At 44.0% G+C, this 17,831-nt stretch overlaps 1 protein-coding gene across 1 annotated transcript in view; it reads left to right on the top strand.

The window, feature by feature from the left end:
* The window catches only part of LOC142748192 (uncharacterized), a 39,875-nt gene extending 33,491 nt beyond the window's left edge, over window positions 1-6,384 (top strand). The window contains exon 12 of the mRNA XM_075855313.1: window positions 6,006-6,384. Within this exon, the coding sequence (XP_075711428.1) occupies window positions 6,006-6,020 (15 nt within the window). The 3' untranslated portion in view covers window positions 6,021-6,384. The remainder of the gene's footprint in view (window positions 1-6,005) is intronic.
* The last annotated feature ends 11,447 nt before the right edge of the window (window positions 6,385-17,831 follow it).

Raw genomic sequence — 17,831 nt, 5'->3', positions numbered from 1 at the left:
TGAACAATAACAATACTTCTACTCACCTACACGCATATATACACGCACACACACACAAACAACCATACACAAACACACACATATACACAAACACACATATACACACATATAAACAAACACCCATATATACACAAACACACACACATAAACACACACCCATATACACAAACACACACACACACACACAAACATCTACACACAAACATATATACAAATACACCCATATATATACACAAACACACCCATATATACACAAACACACACATAAACACACCCATATACACACATATACACAAACACACACATATACAAAAACACACACACAAACATCTACACACAAACATATACACATACACCCATATATACACACACATATATATACACAAACACATCCATATATACACAAACACACATAAACACAAACACACATATAAAAACAAAAACAGACAAAGACACATACCCAAACACACACACTGTTTCTTTTAAATGCTGCTGGGGAACCCGCTCGATCCACTATATAAGGCTGCGCTATAGTGCAGCATTTAAAAGAAACAGGATCCTGACCTGTCCATAGAGTTTAAGGCAGCACAGAGTATTTCAGGAGATGAGCGTGCAGATTCAGTGCTGCTGTGAACTCTGCTCTTACCATTACGTGGCTCTCAGTCTGTTACCTCTCCTCCACTCCTGTCCTCAAGAACACCTTCACATGATTGGCAAGTCACCACGTAATGGTAAGAGCAGAGTTCACAGCAGCACAGAGTATTTCAGGAGATGAGCGTGCGGATCTTGTGCGGGGTGGTGACTTGCCAATCATGTGAAGGTGTTATTGAGGACAGGAGTGGAGGAGAGGTAACAGACTGAGAGCTACGTAATGGTAAGAGCAGAGTTCACAGCAGCACTGAATCTGCACGCTCATCTCCTGAAATACTCTGTGCTGCCTTAAACTCTGTGGACAGGTCAGGATCCTGTTTCTTTTAAATGCTGCACTGTAGCGCAGCCTTATATAGTGGATCGAGCGGGTTCCCTAGCAGCATTTAAAAGAAACAGGATCCTGACCTGTCCACAGAGTTTAAGGCAGCACAGAGTATTTCAGGAGAGGAGCACGGCCGGCCACAGGCAGCCGGTCGTTTTTCCAAGCCGTGCTCCCATTATGCACACGACCGTAAAAACACCCGTTATTGCGGGTCGTAATTACGACCCGCAATAACGGGCTCATAGACTTCTGTTACCCACGGGTACCTTCCCGTTTTCTCACGGGAAGGTGCCCGTGCCGTTAAAAAAATAGAACATGTTCTATTTTTCTATTTTACGGGCCGTGCTGCTATAAAATTTAGGGTATTTTCACACGACAGCGTCCGTAACGGCTGAAATTACGGGGATGTTTTCGCCTGAAAACATCCCCGTAATTTCAGCCGTAACGGCATGTGCAGGCGCTTGAACGCCGCGTCCATTACGGACGTAATTGGCGCTGCTATTCATTGGAGTCAATGAATAACGGCTCCAATTACGGCCAAAGAAGTGACAGGTCACTTCTTTGACGCGGGCGTCTATTTACGCGCCGTCATTTGACAGCGGCGCGTAAATATACGCCTCGTGTGAACAGACAAACGTCTGCCCATTGCTTTCAATGGGCAGATGTTTGTCAGCGCTATCGAGGCGCTATTTTCGGGCGTAATTCGGGGCAAAAAATCCCGAATTACATCCGTAATTAGTGCGTGTGAACACAGGGTATGTTCACACGCACTAATTACGGACGTAATTCGGGCGTTTTTGCCCCGAATTACGTCCAAAAATAGCGCCTCGATAGCGCTGACAAACATCTGCCCATTGAAAGCAATGGGCAGACGTTTGTCTGTTCACACGAGGCGTAATTTACGCGCCGCTGTCAAATGACGGCGCGTAAATAGACGCCCGCGTCAAAGAAGTGACCTGTCACTTCTTTGGCCGTAATTGGAGCCGTTATTCATTGACTCCAATGAATAGCAGCGCCAATTACGTCCGTAATGGACGCGGCGTTCAAGCGCCTGCATATGCCGTAACGGCTGAAATTACGGGGATGTTTTCAGGCGGAAACATCCCCGTAATTTCAGCCGTAACGGACGCTGTCGTGTGAACATACCCTTATAATGACAGCACGGCTCGTAAAAGCGGCCGGCTGCCCGTGGCCGGCCGTGCTCGTAATTACGAGTCGTAATTACGAGCACGACCCGTAAAATAAAAAAATAGAACATGTTCTATCTTTTTAACGGCACGGGCACCTTCCCGTGAGAAAACGGGAGGGTACCCATGGCTAACAGAAGTCTATGGGCCCGCTATTTCGGGTCGTAATTACGACCCTTAATAACGGGTGTTTTTACGGTCGTGTGCATGAGGCCCCGTAATGACGGGTGGCTACATGTGTGCACCCGTCATTACGGCAGCGTTGCTAGGCGACGTCAGTAAATAGTCACTCTTCAGGGTGCTGAAAGAGTTAACTGATCGGCAGTAACTGTTTCAGCACCCTGGACAGTGACTACCGATCACAATATAGAGTACCCTTAAAAAAAAAAAAGACGTTCATACTTACCGGGAACTCCCTGCTTCCTCCAGTCCGGTCTCCTGGCCGTTGCCTTGGTGACGCGTCCCTCGCGACATCCGGCCCGACATTCCTTGATGACGATGCAGCCCATGTGAGCGCTGCAGCCAATCACGGGCTGCAGAGGCCTCTGCAGCCAATCACGGGCTGCAGAGGCCTCTACAGCCAATCATAGGCTGCAGAGGCCTCTGCAGCCAATCACAGGCTGCTGCGTCAGAAAAGAAGGTCGGACTGGAGGAAGAAGAGGGACTCGTCCACAAGACAACGACCAGGTACGTATAAAATGCTTTTTATTTTATTTTTAATCAGCAGCCTCTTTTCTCTATCAGTGATTGATAGAGACAAGTGGCTGCCGATTTGTATAATATTTTTGACCGGGTTCGGTCAAAACGGGTTCGGCCGAACCCGGTGAAGTTCGGATTCGCTGCGAACCGAACTTTTCCGGAAGTTCGGACCGAAACCGGGTTCGGTTGTCCCGGTTCGCTCATCTCTACTTGTGAGCTTCAGAGGGCTCTTTCTTTTCCGACCTCTCACCATGCTGTCTCTCTCCCCCTCTGGTCGTCTGATAGCAGGAAAAGGGCTAAAGCAATGCAGAGATCTGCAAGATCTATAAGGCTAAAGAGCCGGGTGGTGCTGCTTAGTATGCCGTTCAGCAGGAGCTCAGACCTCACATGTCGACCTCATGCACTGAGAGCCACACCCCCCCATGTGCAACATTTCAACCTCCATGAGGTCTTTGTCAAGATTGACACGATAAATAGAACCCTGTTTACCTTGTGTGGTTTGTACAGGATAATGGAAGAATGACGTACTTACCTGTTACAGGAGATGTTGGAAGAGGTTTCTGCCGGCGGCTATGTAAAGTTGTGCCCGTCTTATTATGTTCAGGAACACCTTCTGCAACACATTCGTCAACACGTTCGATATTCCAGACATGAATTTCACTTTGTGGTTTCAGTTCGGAGACTGTCAGGGGATAAATCTTACACTTTAGGTAACCCCACAGATAAAAGTCACACACCATTAGTTCTGGTGGCTGTGGAGACCCTTTGATCACTGTACGTACTTTGTGAATGCGGCATGAACTCGGCACAGAGATGTGTGCGACGTATGGTAAGTCGCCCCGTCTTGTTGAAAGAACAATATTCATGTTTGTGATCAGTTAACTGTGCATAAAATAGCTTTTTGGATCATGAAGTAGCTGTTGGTGCAGCTCTTGACAATTTTCAGTGTGCCAGTACCTGTTGTAATGCGAATTAACAAATTGGTTAGATGGAACCACGCTTAATCGGACATAATATATTGCAACAGGTCCAAATGGCCATCTACGATCATTACCAGTAACCAATTGCAATATGCCACATGCTTCTGTTTATTCCCCACCTCTAACTCTTGCAAAACTGACACTCAGTATGGCATCAGGTAAACAGATTTTAGTACAGGCCGACATGTTTTGTTTTTTTTACTTGGAATCGACTTACTAAGAAGTTAAAGGATTATAACAGTACATCTGCCATTGTGCATATCTGTGTGGACAATGTCCCGCCACTTTTCCCGCCGCTGCCACCATAGGCCTTTCCATAGCAATGCACACGTTCTCCTACATCTTAAAGGGACAGGCCTTTGTCAGCTGATTGTTGCTCAGCCTATGGCTGGTCATCTCTGATTATATAAACATGCTCAGAACTACCATTCCTTGCCTGAGCAACAAGGTTCTTTAGATCCTGTTCATTTGTTAAAGCGGATCTTTCAGATATTTATGCTGCCCTGTCTGAGGGCAGCATAAAGTAATAACAGACACACTGATTTCAGTGGTCTGTCACTTAGTCAGTAAAATGCAATCATTTGGGAGAAATGACAGATTATACCTGTAGCTGGAGGGCGCTGATATCTGACAGATTCTTTTTAAAGTGTTTGTTGTTTGCTGTTTTGGATTTGACCCGGACTGTTTCCTAAATCTGGATTTGGATCGCTGCCTGCCCTGACCTGTGTCTGTGTTATTATGTTGCATAAACGTTGACAGCCCTGAATAGGATTTGTATGACCCGGCTGCTATTTATGGATTCTGCTACCTCACATCACATAAACCAACTGCAAGCCGTCAGCGGTTGCTATTTTAGACTACTCCGGGGATGTGACCTGGGGATTACCTGCACAAACTCGATAACCCGATGAGGGGCGTTTCAGATTGCAAAATCCCTTAGGGTATGTGCACACGATAAGTGGCTTTTACGTCTGAAAAGACGGACTGTTTTCAGGAGAAAACAGCTGCGTCGTTTCAGACGTAAAAGCTCCTCCTCACATTATGCGAGGCGTCTTTGACGCTCGTAAATCTTGAGCTGCTCTTCATTGACTTCAATGAAGAACGGCTCAAATTACGTTGCAAAGAAGTGTCCTGCACTTCTTTGCTGAGGCAGTCATTTTACGCGTCGTCGTTTGACAGCTGTCAAACGACGACGCGTAAATGACAGGTCGTCTGCACAGTACGTCGGCAAACCCATTCAAATGAATGGGCAGATGTTTGCCGACGTATTGTAGCCCTATTTTCAGACATAAAACGAGCCATAATACGCCTCGTTTACGTCTGAAAATAGGTCGTGTGAACCCAGCCTTAGACTTCCCACTAACCATCCCCCTCAGTTTTAGCCCTAGCCAAATCCAATAGTGACAGAGCGTGCCCCCGCCCCCGCTCCTGTTCTGAGACCTGTCTGCAAAAATAATGCTTATTACCTTTTATTGTGCCACCTACACAGAGGAGGCTGAAATTGCAGCTGGTTTACTACATGGCAGGTTAAAGTCTTACATATAATGAAGTCTCTTAAATTTTAGGCTGTCACTAAATAATATCTGTAAATTTGACCCAATACTTGGCTGCTTATGGGCACACAGTTGATGACTCCTCAGCGTGTAGGTGAATAGGGCATTATAAAATGTCTGTCAAGTGCCGTTATAATTTCCAGAATAATTGCTGTAATTTTGTCCAGACCCATAGGCCCCATGCACATGAACGTATTTTTCTGGCCGCAATTCACCCGCAGATTCTGCGGGTGAATTGCGGCCCCATTCATTTCAATGCAATGCATTTCAATGGTTTCCACGGTACGTACATGGCCCAGGAGCCTGGACCGCAAAAAGAACGGACATGTCTTATTACGGCCGAGTTTTGCGATTCAGGCTCATAGAAATTAAACAGTGCGGCCATGTGCACGGCCTGAGATTTGCAGGCTGCCCGGTAGGTGATACTCCGCGGCTGTCCTACCCGAAAATAATGGGTCATGTGCATGAGGCCTTAATTGTCATATACAAGCAAGATGGTGGTTGCCATGTTGGTTTTCACTAGGGAAATGTATTATAAAGTCAATGTTAGATGCAATTAATATGTAAAGATTTTGCTAGGCATTAACTGTCAATGTGGAAATATATTCTGTAGGACACACAAAATTAAGCATCTGAGAAGATGAAGAAAGGAAACCCTGTGGCGGTTGCGAAGAAAATGTGTAAAGTTTGAAAGCACGTTTCCTCCTGTGTGACACAACATTGTGGTGCGGACTGTGGTGCGGTAATAAGTCATACAAACCACCTTCATCATTTTTTGCTCATTTTTATTTTCTTACATTCCTAAATCCCTGCAGCTGAAATAAAGATTCACCACAATAAAAAAAAAACATAAACATTTTCTACTGTCTTTAGGAATTCCATATTGTACACAATTGCTTTTAACCCTTTTACATTAATGGATTTCCAGACATTTTACACCTCTGGTATCCATGATAATATTCAAGAAATAAAAACTGAATTATAGACAAAAATTATGTTCAGAAATTATTCAATCTCAGGGAGCTTTTAGTTTAGGTTTTAAAACATATTTAAAGTCTATGAACACCTTTGAAATAGGTTTTTTGAACTTAGATGTGATCGGTAACAGCTCGATCCTGCGTGTCAGAGACACCCAGGACCCGCTGACATTAAACCTGTCAGACCCCCTGACCGGACGGATGAAGGTTTCAGCGCTAGATACAGCTGATCTGTATACAGTATACTAGCCAGCTGTATCTCAAAAAGTAAAAATATTTTTAAGAAAAAGTATTTACAAAGTTGCACCAAACACACTGATAGACATTGTTATTTAAAACAAATGGCAAAAAAATGATTGCAAAGGTGTACATAGCCTTTAAAGCTTTAGTCGGATTAGCTCAAAGGATCTAAAGCTACCACAATTTCAGACGTTATAAGGGAAGGACTAGCTCTGTTACGGTGGTCTCTGTGATTTGCACATTTTAGTACGTTTGTAGTTGATAGTGTTCTAGATGGCATCTGTGGGTGACACGCTGTTATAAGGAACATGATGGGGTTGTGTATTGATACAATGTAAAACTATCAGGAAAGTACAGTTGGTGCAGAATTTTAGGATTAAACTCTATGGTCGTGTGAAGGCATGTAGGGATTTTAGAGCTCTGTAACAGGAAAAACAGCACTGACCCTAATAAAGAAGTATTATGAAATTAATCAGCAATTTTGGACCCATAAAGATTAAATGACATGAAATTATATGTAACAGTGACATTGGAGCAATACTACGGAAAAAGAGCTAAACATAAAGGTTTATGGATACAGGTCCTCCCTTTTATTTTACAGTTGACGATAATGTTATACAAACAATGTCACGGTTGGTGGGTATGTGGACCCACTAGGCCGCACCGCCGTAGCAGGGAGGCAGCTGGCCAAACAACAGGGAACCCCAGCCATACAAAGTCCCGCACAAGGGTACCTGGATAGTGCGGACAGTGGCCGCAGCTCTGGCACGGATGGAGGTGGGTGCAGCAGGTAACGCCAGACGTGGCGGATGACAGCAGGTGCCGCAGATTGCGCCAGACGTGGCGAATCCCTCTGGACGTGGCATATGACACAGGACATGGCAAACAACAGCAGGTGCAGTAGACACGACTCCAACTAGTAGGCACAGGAACAAGAACACAGCACGGGATACAGTAACAGGGCACGGGTAACAACTGGAACGAGAAACACTAAGGGACCATTTGCAAGACAGACTTGGGATATACTAACAATGCTCAGACAGGGATAAGAAGGGCTGGGGCCTTCTTATAGACCAGGAAATGTTGATGATTTCCTTCATGTGCGCGCACAAGCCCTTTAAGAGCGAGCACGAGTGTGCGAGCGCACCCTACGGGACACAGCGGACCGGAGCGGAAGTGAGCGCCGGCATCTCCTAGGAAGGAGATGGGGACCAGCACTCAAAGATACATGGCTGCGGGCGTCAGGAGGTGTGTAGACCCCGCAGCCATGGACGCTACAAACAAGATGGACGGATGCATGAAAAACTTGCTCCCATAATTTTATTAAATTGCTGATTGCGTATAATCAACTTGACATATTTGTAAATGTGAAGACCACTCTATGGCTGTGTTCACACAACCTATTTTCAGGCGTAATGGAGGCGTTTTACGCCTCGAATTACGCCTGAAAACACAGCTCCAATACGGCAGCAAACATCTGCCCATTCATTTCAATGTGTTTGCCGATGTACTGTGCCGACGACCTGTCATTTTACGCGTCGCTGTCAAAAGACGGCGCGTAAAATAACAGCCTCGTCAAAGAAGTGCAGGACACTTCTTGGGATGTAATTGGAGCCGTTTTTCATTGACTTCAATGAAAAACAGCTCCAAATTACGTCCGTAATGGACACCTCGCAAAACGCGAGTACGAGCAATTACGTCTGAAATTCAGGAGCTGTTTTCTCCTGAAAACAGCTCCGTAATTTCAGCCGTAATTGACGTTATCGTGTGCACATACCCTATATGATAAGCTGAATTCTTGCTGTCCCAAGAAACACTGGGTAGATTTAAAGAGAAGTTAAACAATGATTTTCAGAAATGGAGATACTATACAACAATTAAAAGCAGAAAAATGTCAGCGTGATTTGCATGATGACTGGAATTAATGAGTTTTCAACACCACATTACCATCCACATTCAAGTTATGTGGGGGCAATTTATTAAGACTGGCGTTTCATACGCCAGTCTTAATAGAAAGAAAATTTGGAACACATTTATGAAGAGGCGAACGTATCTTTCAGCTGGGCCGTGACGCACAAAGACTGCGGCCATGTGTCATACGTTCCCCTCATAAAATTAAAAAAGCACATACTCACCTGACTGCTCCTCTTCTTCCGTTCGGGTCCCTTCATCATTCTAGCGTGGCTCGTCCAAGCTCCTGACACCGGGCAGCATTAGGGCTTTATATGCGACACAGCACGTAAATGTCATCAGTGCTGCGTCACATACAACTTCTTATAGAGAAATATACAGTGAGCACCACAAATATCTATCTAGAGTGCCAGTCAAAGTGTCGAAAAAACATGGTAACTGTTCAAGCAAGAAAACACGTATATCAGACTGTACCTCAAACATAAATGGAATCATTTTATTATGATATTACATAGTACAAAAATAGATGAAATGTAAAAACATTTGCACAACCATGTGCTGGACCCACGTCCTGGACCCAGATAAGGCACAAGGACAAATCACTCATGGAGAAGGAAATAAAAATGATAAATTATGAACCATCAATAAGAGCAAATGTAAGCCTGCATATCCTGAAACAAATATATATCGGGGGCCAGTCCCCTTAAGCAATCTGAAAGCTCAAAACAATGAACATATCCTCTGAAATACCAAGAGGGAAACTGAGGTGGATATAACATTATATGTGATCCCACAAAGAGATTTTTGTCCGGATGCAAGATAGTCGGTTCAAAACTCTGACTCCATGAGGTAGAGAGGACACCACACATATCACCGTGTGACCGGCTTTATCTGGGGTCATACATTGTACGAGCCGCACAGGAGTGTTAAGGGAGCCAGAGGAGAGAAGAGGAGCGGTGAGGTGAGTATAAATATTTTATTTAGTTTATTTTTTAATTTTTTATTTAGTGGTCTAAGGGTGGGGTTAGTCTGGTCAGGGAAGACAAGGTAAGCGACCAACAAGGGCCTCTATCTTGGTAAGCCCTGTAGTGCTAAATTTACACCAGCTAGCAGCTGGCATTGATTTCCACCAAAATTTATATCAGCTTTCTGCCATAAATTATAATAAATTTGTCAGGCTACTCCCCTTTCCCTGACGCCATGCCCATTTTTCAGTAATTTGGCGAGGCTGGCGCGAAAAAAAACAAGTACCTAGCCATGCAGTTTGCCTTTACAAAATTTTGTGAAAGAATAGGTCTATCTAAAGACCTCACTGAATTCCAGCGTAATAGGACACCACCATAATAACAAGTCAGATCGGAAAATTTCTACTCCTACGGTCAACTGTGAGTTTTATTATTGCAAAGTGGAGGCATTTAGGAACCACAGCAACTCAGCCATGAAGTGGCAGTCCATGTAAAGTTACAGTCGCCGAGTGCTGAGGCGCAAATTGCATAAAAGTAGTCAACACTCTGCTGACTCAATAACTGCAGACTTCCAAATCTCCTCTGGAATTAACATCTGCACAAAAACTGTGCGCTGGGTGCTTCATGGGATGGGTTTCCTTGACAGAGCAGCTGCATGCAAGCCTTATATCACCAAGCACAATACCAAGCGTCGGATTGAGTGGTGTAAAGCCGCCGCCACTGGATTCTGGAGCAGTGGAAACGGGTTCTGTGTATCGACAAATCACACTTCTCTATCTGGCAGTCTGACGGACGAGTCTGGGTTTGGTGATTGCCAGGAGAATGTTATCTGCCTGACTGCATTGTGCCATCTGTAAAGTTCGGTAGTTTGGTGGAGGAGGGATAGTGCCATGGGGTTATTTTTCAGGGGTTGGCCTAGGCCCCTTAGTTCCAGTGAAATTAAAGGGAGCTCAAGTAAATAGTAGTACAGCTGCAGTAACCCAGCACGGCCACTATACAGTGTTTGGAGCCTTCTGCTGCTCGAAACCGGCTACTGCATAACAGCCAGAACATTTGATCGTGCGGAGTCCGGGTGTCGGAACCGCCTCCGATCATATACTGATGACCTATCCAATTTGGACAATTGTATGCTTCCAAACTTGTGGGAACAGTTTGGGGAAGGTCCTTTTCTATTTCAACATGACTGTGCCCCAGTGCACAAATCAAGGTTCATAAAGTCATGGTTGGGTGAGTTTGTTGTGAAAGAACTGACCTCAACCGCATCGAACACCTTTGGGATGAACTTGAACAGAGATTGCGGGCTAGACCGTCTCATCCAACATCAGCATCTGATCTCACAAATGCTCTTCAAGATGAAAGGGCAAAAATTCCTACAGAAACACTCCAAAATCTTGTAGAAAGCCTACCCAGAAAAATGGACACTGAGCTGCAAAGGGAGGACCAACTCCAGGTTCCGACTACTATATTGCGGCTGTGCTGCAGTACTGCAACTCTGCTCCTATTCATAATTGTTTTACTTTTTCATCGATGTAGCCATATGGGGGATTGTTTTTTGCAGGACGAGGTGCAGTTCTCATTGGTAGCATTTTGCGGTACATGGGACTTATTGAATAACTTATGCTATATTTTTTTAGGGGGGAATGGAAAAAAAAAAAGCAATTTCACCTTTTTTTTTTTTAACTTTTTTTGTATGGCATTCACCATGTGGCTTAATTAATGTGTTAACTTTATTTTTCAGGTCGTTACAATTGCATAGATACTACATATATATGTATTTAAAAATGTTATAGACACTTTTACTAAATAAACCGCTTTTAATGGAAAAAAAATGTTTTACTTTAATTTTACTGTTCACCTTTTGTTTTAGTTTCTTTTTTAAATAAACTTAAATAAACTCTGGCACGACCTAATAGGCATATAGCCATGGCAGACCATTGGTGGCCAGCAATCACATTTGTGGGCTGCCGATGGGTGATAGAGGGAGCACCCTCCCTCTGTCAAAACATTTAAATGCTGCGGTCATTATTGACCGCTTAATTTAATGAGTTAATCAGCCGAGATTGGAGGTTCCCCCAATCTCAGCCATTACAGGGGGACAGTGGCGGATTAAGTAGACAATGGGCCCTGGGCTGTTACCAAAACTTGTGCCCCCCTTGCGCACCGCCGCCCTGCCGCGCCGTAACTATTCTTAACACTACCTTTTTGGACAAGCATTAACAAATGGGTGTTACGGATTCCCCTTGTCACGGGGCTGTGTCCCTACATACTGACAGTATCACACTGTGCAGGGACACATCCTCCTGACAAGGGGAATTGTCTAGCAGTCCTGGACTGCAGAAAGGCTTTTTGTGAAATACAAGGATTTCCTATAATAAAGATGTCAGGAGAGGTGACAGATTCTCTATAAATCTAGTGACTCACATGTGACGACGTCTCAGATTCTAGTCGTTTTTTTCCTCTTTTCTTCTCCATCCGGTCCAGAGAACATGACTACTTCTCCCGGCCATGATTGATTTTTGCAGAATTTGCCACTCAGATGTCTTGGACTCCTCACTTTTCCAACATTTCCACACCTATAAATGAAAATAAAGTTATCATGGTGCCACATACTGTACCCCTAAATATAATATCACCAAACACTGCGCGCCGGAATATAATAATACCACACACTGTAAAACACCACATACACACAGCCCCCTGTACATAGTGCCACACACAGCCCCCTGTACATAGTGCCACACAAAGCCCCCTGTACATAGTGCCACACACAGCCCCCTGTAGATATTACACACCACCCATAGATAGCGCTACACACAGCCCCCTGTACATAGTGCCACACACAGCCCCCTGTACATAGTGCCACACACAGCCCCTGTAGATATTACACCCCCCCATACATAGCGCCACACACAGCCCCCTGTAGATATCACACATCCCCCATCCATAGAGAGCGTTACACACAGCCCCCTATAGATACAAATGAATATCCCCCCAAACTGAAATCTTTAGCAAAGTTTCCATCACCATTGAGATCAATGGTGATGCAAACGGAAGCTAAGGTTTCCATTTGCCTTTCCGTTGAGGGGTTAACCAGACGGAACCCCTCAGCAGAAGGGCAGCGGTGATGTGAACAGGGCCTTAGATACAGGGCCCTAGACACAGGGCCCATGTGCATGTGTGATACTGTCTGTTGGACCCTGTATCTAAGCCTAATGTAGGCTTAGATACAGGGTCCAGCAGACAGTATTCTTATTCAGTATAAGCTGGGGCCCTGTATCTAAGCCCAACACACGGTAGGCTTTAAAGGTTGTCCAGTCCCTAAACATTTATGGCCTATCCTCAGTATAGGCCATCAATAGCTGATGGGTTGGGGTCAGACACCCGGGACCCCCGCCAATCAGCTGTTTTGAAGGGGTTGCAGCCGCTCGTACGAGTGCAGCTTCCCCTTCATTGCCCTCACTTGCTCACACTGTGAATAGCTGACACATCCTTGTCGGCGATTCAGTGTGAGAAAGTGACCGGAATGAAGGGGATGTAGCGCTCGTACGAGCGGCTGCAACCCCTTTAAAACAGCTGATTGGCAGGTTTCCTGGGTGTCTGACCCCAACCCATCAGCAAGACAATAAAATTATACTTACCTCCTCTTCGGCTGCAGGTCCTCACTCCATCAACTGTCGGGACACTGTGCGCGGCGCATAGCATCGTGACGTTATGCGCTGCGCACAGCGCTGTGACGTCAGAACCTCCGATGCACTCCAGGAAGAGCAGGGGTAAGTACTGTCAGTTATTATAGTAACAGGGGCCCGTGTAGTTTAATACATAGGCCCCAGTTACTATAGTAACTTTTCATTGAAGTGTGAAAGTGGCGGCCACTAGCACCGGGGCCCACTCCGGTGCTAGCGACGCCACACCCCGCATGAGGGGTCCGTGCGATCATGTGTGGTTCGGTCGGCCATGGGCCCCCCGGGAGCCTTGGGCCCCGGGCGGCCGCTCGAACCGCCCTAATGATAATCCACCACTGCACATGGTATATATTTTTTTAAATAAGATTCTATTGTATGGAATAGCGTAGACACTATTTTTCTGTCGATATTACCGTATGAGGGCCTTTTTTAGCAAGATGAGTTGTAGACTTTCACTGCACCATTTATTGTACCATATAATATAGTGGGAAACTGGCAAAAAATTATTTGTGGAGTGGAATAGGAAAAAAAGAGCGATTCAAGTTTTTGGGGGGTTCCGTCTTTACAGCATTCACCGTGTGGTAAAAACGGCTTGTTATATTGTTCTTTTTTATGTTTTACTACTTTTATAATTAAAAAACTGATAGTTAAAAATACAATTTGTGTGTCCTCACCAAATTTTGAGAGCCATAACTTTTTTATTTTCCGGTCAATTGAGTGGTATGAGGGCTTATTTTTTGCAGGGTGAGCTATAATTTCTATTGGTACCATATTGGGGTACATGAGGCTTTTTAATCAGTAATTATTCTACTTTTTGCTGCACAGTAAGTGATAAAAAAAAAGCGATTCTGGCATTTTGTTTTTTATTGAATCAAATACTTTTTATTGTGCATTTTAAACAAATACAGTAACATACACAAAAGTAAACACCCACCCCGCACCCATAACCCCCCCCCCCACCCTTTCAACTCAACCAAGTAGCCAGAGAGGAGAAGAAGGAAAGGACCATAGCAATGTCAGAGGAAGTTCTTGCCACGCAGGGCAGACACATATACAATTACATTAACCATCATAAAACCATTAGCTTCCCATTTGTCAGAGGGTAACTTAGCGTTTGTAAACATAGAGATATACCTTACCCCAGAGATTCCTTCAAACATCTATGTGAGTTACTACCCCCCCCCTTACACATCTACAGCAGACACCCAAAATCCCAAACCCTATGCAATAGGAAACATAGATATCTAGCTCCTCCCTCCTCTATCCCCGAGCAGTGAGACACAGGCCAGGCTATCAGTTTCTAGCCAAGATGCCCATAATTTGTCGAATTTGGCAGATGCTCCACGTTTAAGAAAAACAGCCTTTTCATTGATAAGCAACAGATTCACCTGCGCTATAAACTCTTGCTCGGTCGGAGGAAAGGGCTATATCCGATGCTGCACAATCAGTTTCCGAGCCACATATAGCAATCTCCCCACTGCCACCTTCCCGTTGGAGTCCAGAGGCAGACCATCTATGAAGCCCAATAAACAAACCTTAGGATCTCTGGGCACCGACATAGAGGACACCTTCCCCACAACCGTCAGGAGACGGGACCAGAACATATCTAGTTGCGGGCAGTTCCACAGCATATGTAGGAGATCAGCAGGCTCTAGACCACATCTCGGGCAAGTAGCATCAGGACGGTCTTCAATACGGTGCAACACCACAGGCGTTTTATAGACACGATGCAATATATATAGCTGTGAGAGCCTACCACCCTCCTCAGCGAAACCTTGGGGAAAGCCGCCATTATAATAGACCACTGCTCATCGTCAATCACAGGTATATCCCTTTCCCATTTATGCATAGCAACTAAAGGATATCTATCTAAGAATTTAGACAATAGTTTCTGATACACCCATGATATAACTCCTTTTGTGTTATAAGAAGGACCAAGGGTTTGGATAATAGTGTCCTGTTGTATATTCACTGGTGACTGGGAGAATTGTGTCTGAAGATTCTGGCATTTTATTTTTATTTTTCTTACGGTGTTCATCGTGCAGGCTAAATAATGTTATATTGTAATAGTTCAGACTCTTACGGATGCGGCGATAGCAGATATGTTGATTTTTATTTTTTTTACATTGTGCTTGAGGGAAACAGTTTTTTTTAAACTTTTAATATTTTTATTTAAAGGGAAGGTGTCATTAATTTTTTTTATCATATTGCTTTTAGTATGATATTAAAATACATTTTATTTATTTGTGTTCTTGTGTTCTACTTTTTACTTTTTTCTTACTTTTACTTCTCTATGGGGGCTGCGATTTATTTTTTCTCTATATGTGTCGATTAACGACACATACACAGATGGAATACGGCACATACAACCCCATAGAGAATGGGAACGGGAGCCGAATGTAATAAATGTCGTACTTGAAAATATTGAAAATGAGAAATCCCCGATAAATCATACTGGTACCAAAACGAAGCTTGTTTGCAGAGCGAAATCCGGTGCCATTTTCATGTGGACCGGAAGCCGCTGCCGGACAGTAAGATGACGACTTCACTCAGAAAATGGCGGCACACAGTGTAGGAGGTTTGAAGATTCAAACCCCTCCTTCTCCTGGCACTATCCAGAATAAGGGAGGGGGGATTGTGTGGGGACACTAGAGCGAGTGTGTCTACCCCAAATTTGCAGTATAAAGCAATGAGGTTGCTTTACCACATTGACCATGCTGCAGTTTTGGGAACTGCTCCCTCTAGTGCCCAGCACATGGAAATGTTATAAATTAGAATCTAATTTATAATATTTCCTGACTTGTGAAAAAATTAAAAAAATTAAAACAATGTGTAATCACTCAAATAATAATTGTTTAACTAAAAAAACAAAAAAAAAATTCTAGCGTCACATTCCCTTTAACTGTATTTAACTACTTTTACTAGTCCCCCTAGGAGACTTGAACCAGCGATCATTGTATTTCTTGCATGATATACTACAATAATAATGTATTGCAGTATATCATTACACTGATGAAAGCAGGGATTAATAGGAGTACATAGGAGTACAAGGGCTTAATAGGAGTACAAAGATGGGTGACCTGGGGGCCTTCATCAGGCTCCCATTTCAACCATCAGCACCCCGCAATCATGTCACGGGGGGCCAATGCAAAGTCACAGGGGGCCGTCCTCCTGTTTCTAACCACTTAGATGCTGCGATTGCTTTTGACCGCAGCATCTATGGTGTTGAACGAGCAGTATCTCACTACTTGTAAGATACAGCCGTCACAATCGTTCTATGGATCAGGCTCAGCCCGCAAGCCTGCACTATACTCCTCCACAGTGCCCTCTGTTGATAGTGCCACAGTGCACTCTGTAGATATTGCCAATCCCAGGTATATCCCTTTCCCATTTATGCATAGCAACTAAAGGATATCTATCTAAGAATTTAGACAATAGTTTCTGATACACCCATGATATAACTCCTTTTGTGTTATCAGAAGGACCAAGGGTTTGGATAATAGTGTCCTGTTGTATATTCACTGGTGACTGGGAGAATTGTGTCTGAAGATTCTGGCATTTTTTTTATTTATTTTTTATGGTGTTCATGGTGCAGGTTAAATAATGTTATATTGTAATAGTTCAGACTCTTACGGACGCGGCTATAGCAGATATGTTCATTTTTTTTTTTTTTACATTGTGCTTGAGGGAAAAAATTTTTTTCAACTTTTAATATTTTTATTTAACCCCTTAAGGACGCAGCCTTGTTTTGGCCTTAAGGCTCAGAGCCCATTTTTCAAATCTGACATATTTCACTTTATGTGGTAATAACGTCGGAATGCTTAACCCCTTCCCGCTCCTTGACATACTATTACGTCATAGCAGCTGTATCGTTCGCCGTCCTCCCGACACATACAGGAGCTGTGACGCTGCTGTCTTGTTCAGCAGCTGTCACAGCTCCTACAGCGGGGACCGATCGCTGTGTCCCCACTGATTAACCCCTTAAAAGCCGCGTTCTATAGAGATCGCGGCTTTTTAGGGGTTAAGCTGCCATCGCCGGCCTGCTACGCGATAGCGGCCGGTGATGGTGACTATGGCAACCGGACACCAAACAATGGCGTCCGGCTATGCCATAGACGGAAGCCTAGTGGGTCCTGACAACGTCAGGGCCCACTATGCTTGCTGTCAGTGAGTAGCTGACAGTTCTAATACACTGCACTACGCATGTAGTGCAGTGTATTAGAATAGCGATCAGGACCTCCTGCCCTCATGTCCCCTAGTGGGACAAAGTAATAATGTAAAAAAAAAGTTAAAAAAAGATGTGTCAAAATAAGAAAATAAAAGATTTAAAAGTAATAAAAGTAAAAATCCCCCCTTTTCCCTTATCAGTCCTTTATTATTAATAAAAATATATAAACAAACAAATAAACTATACATAATTGGTATCGCCGCGTCCGTAACGGCCTGAACTACAAAATTATTTCATTATTTATCCCGCACGGTGAACGCCGTAAAATAAAATAATAATAAACCGAACCACAATCACAATTCTTTGGTCACTTCACCTCCCAAAAAATGGAATAAAAAGAGATCAAAAAGTCGCATGTACCTAAAAATGGTACTGATCAAAACTGCAGTTCGTTACGCAAAAAATAAGTCCTCGCACGGCTTTATTGATTGAAAA

This window comes from Rhinoderma darwinii, chromosome 3 (genome assembly GCF_050947455.1).
Source record: "Rhinoderma darwinii isolate aRhiDar2 chromosome 3, aRhiDar2.hap1, whole genome shotgun sequence".
NCBI lineage: Eukaryota > Metazoa > Chordata > Amphibia > Anura > Rhinodermatidae > Rhinoderma > Rhinoderma darwinii.
Note: the sequence above shows the minus strand (reverse complement) of the source record. Positions and strands in the feature narration are given on the sequence as shown.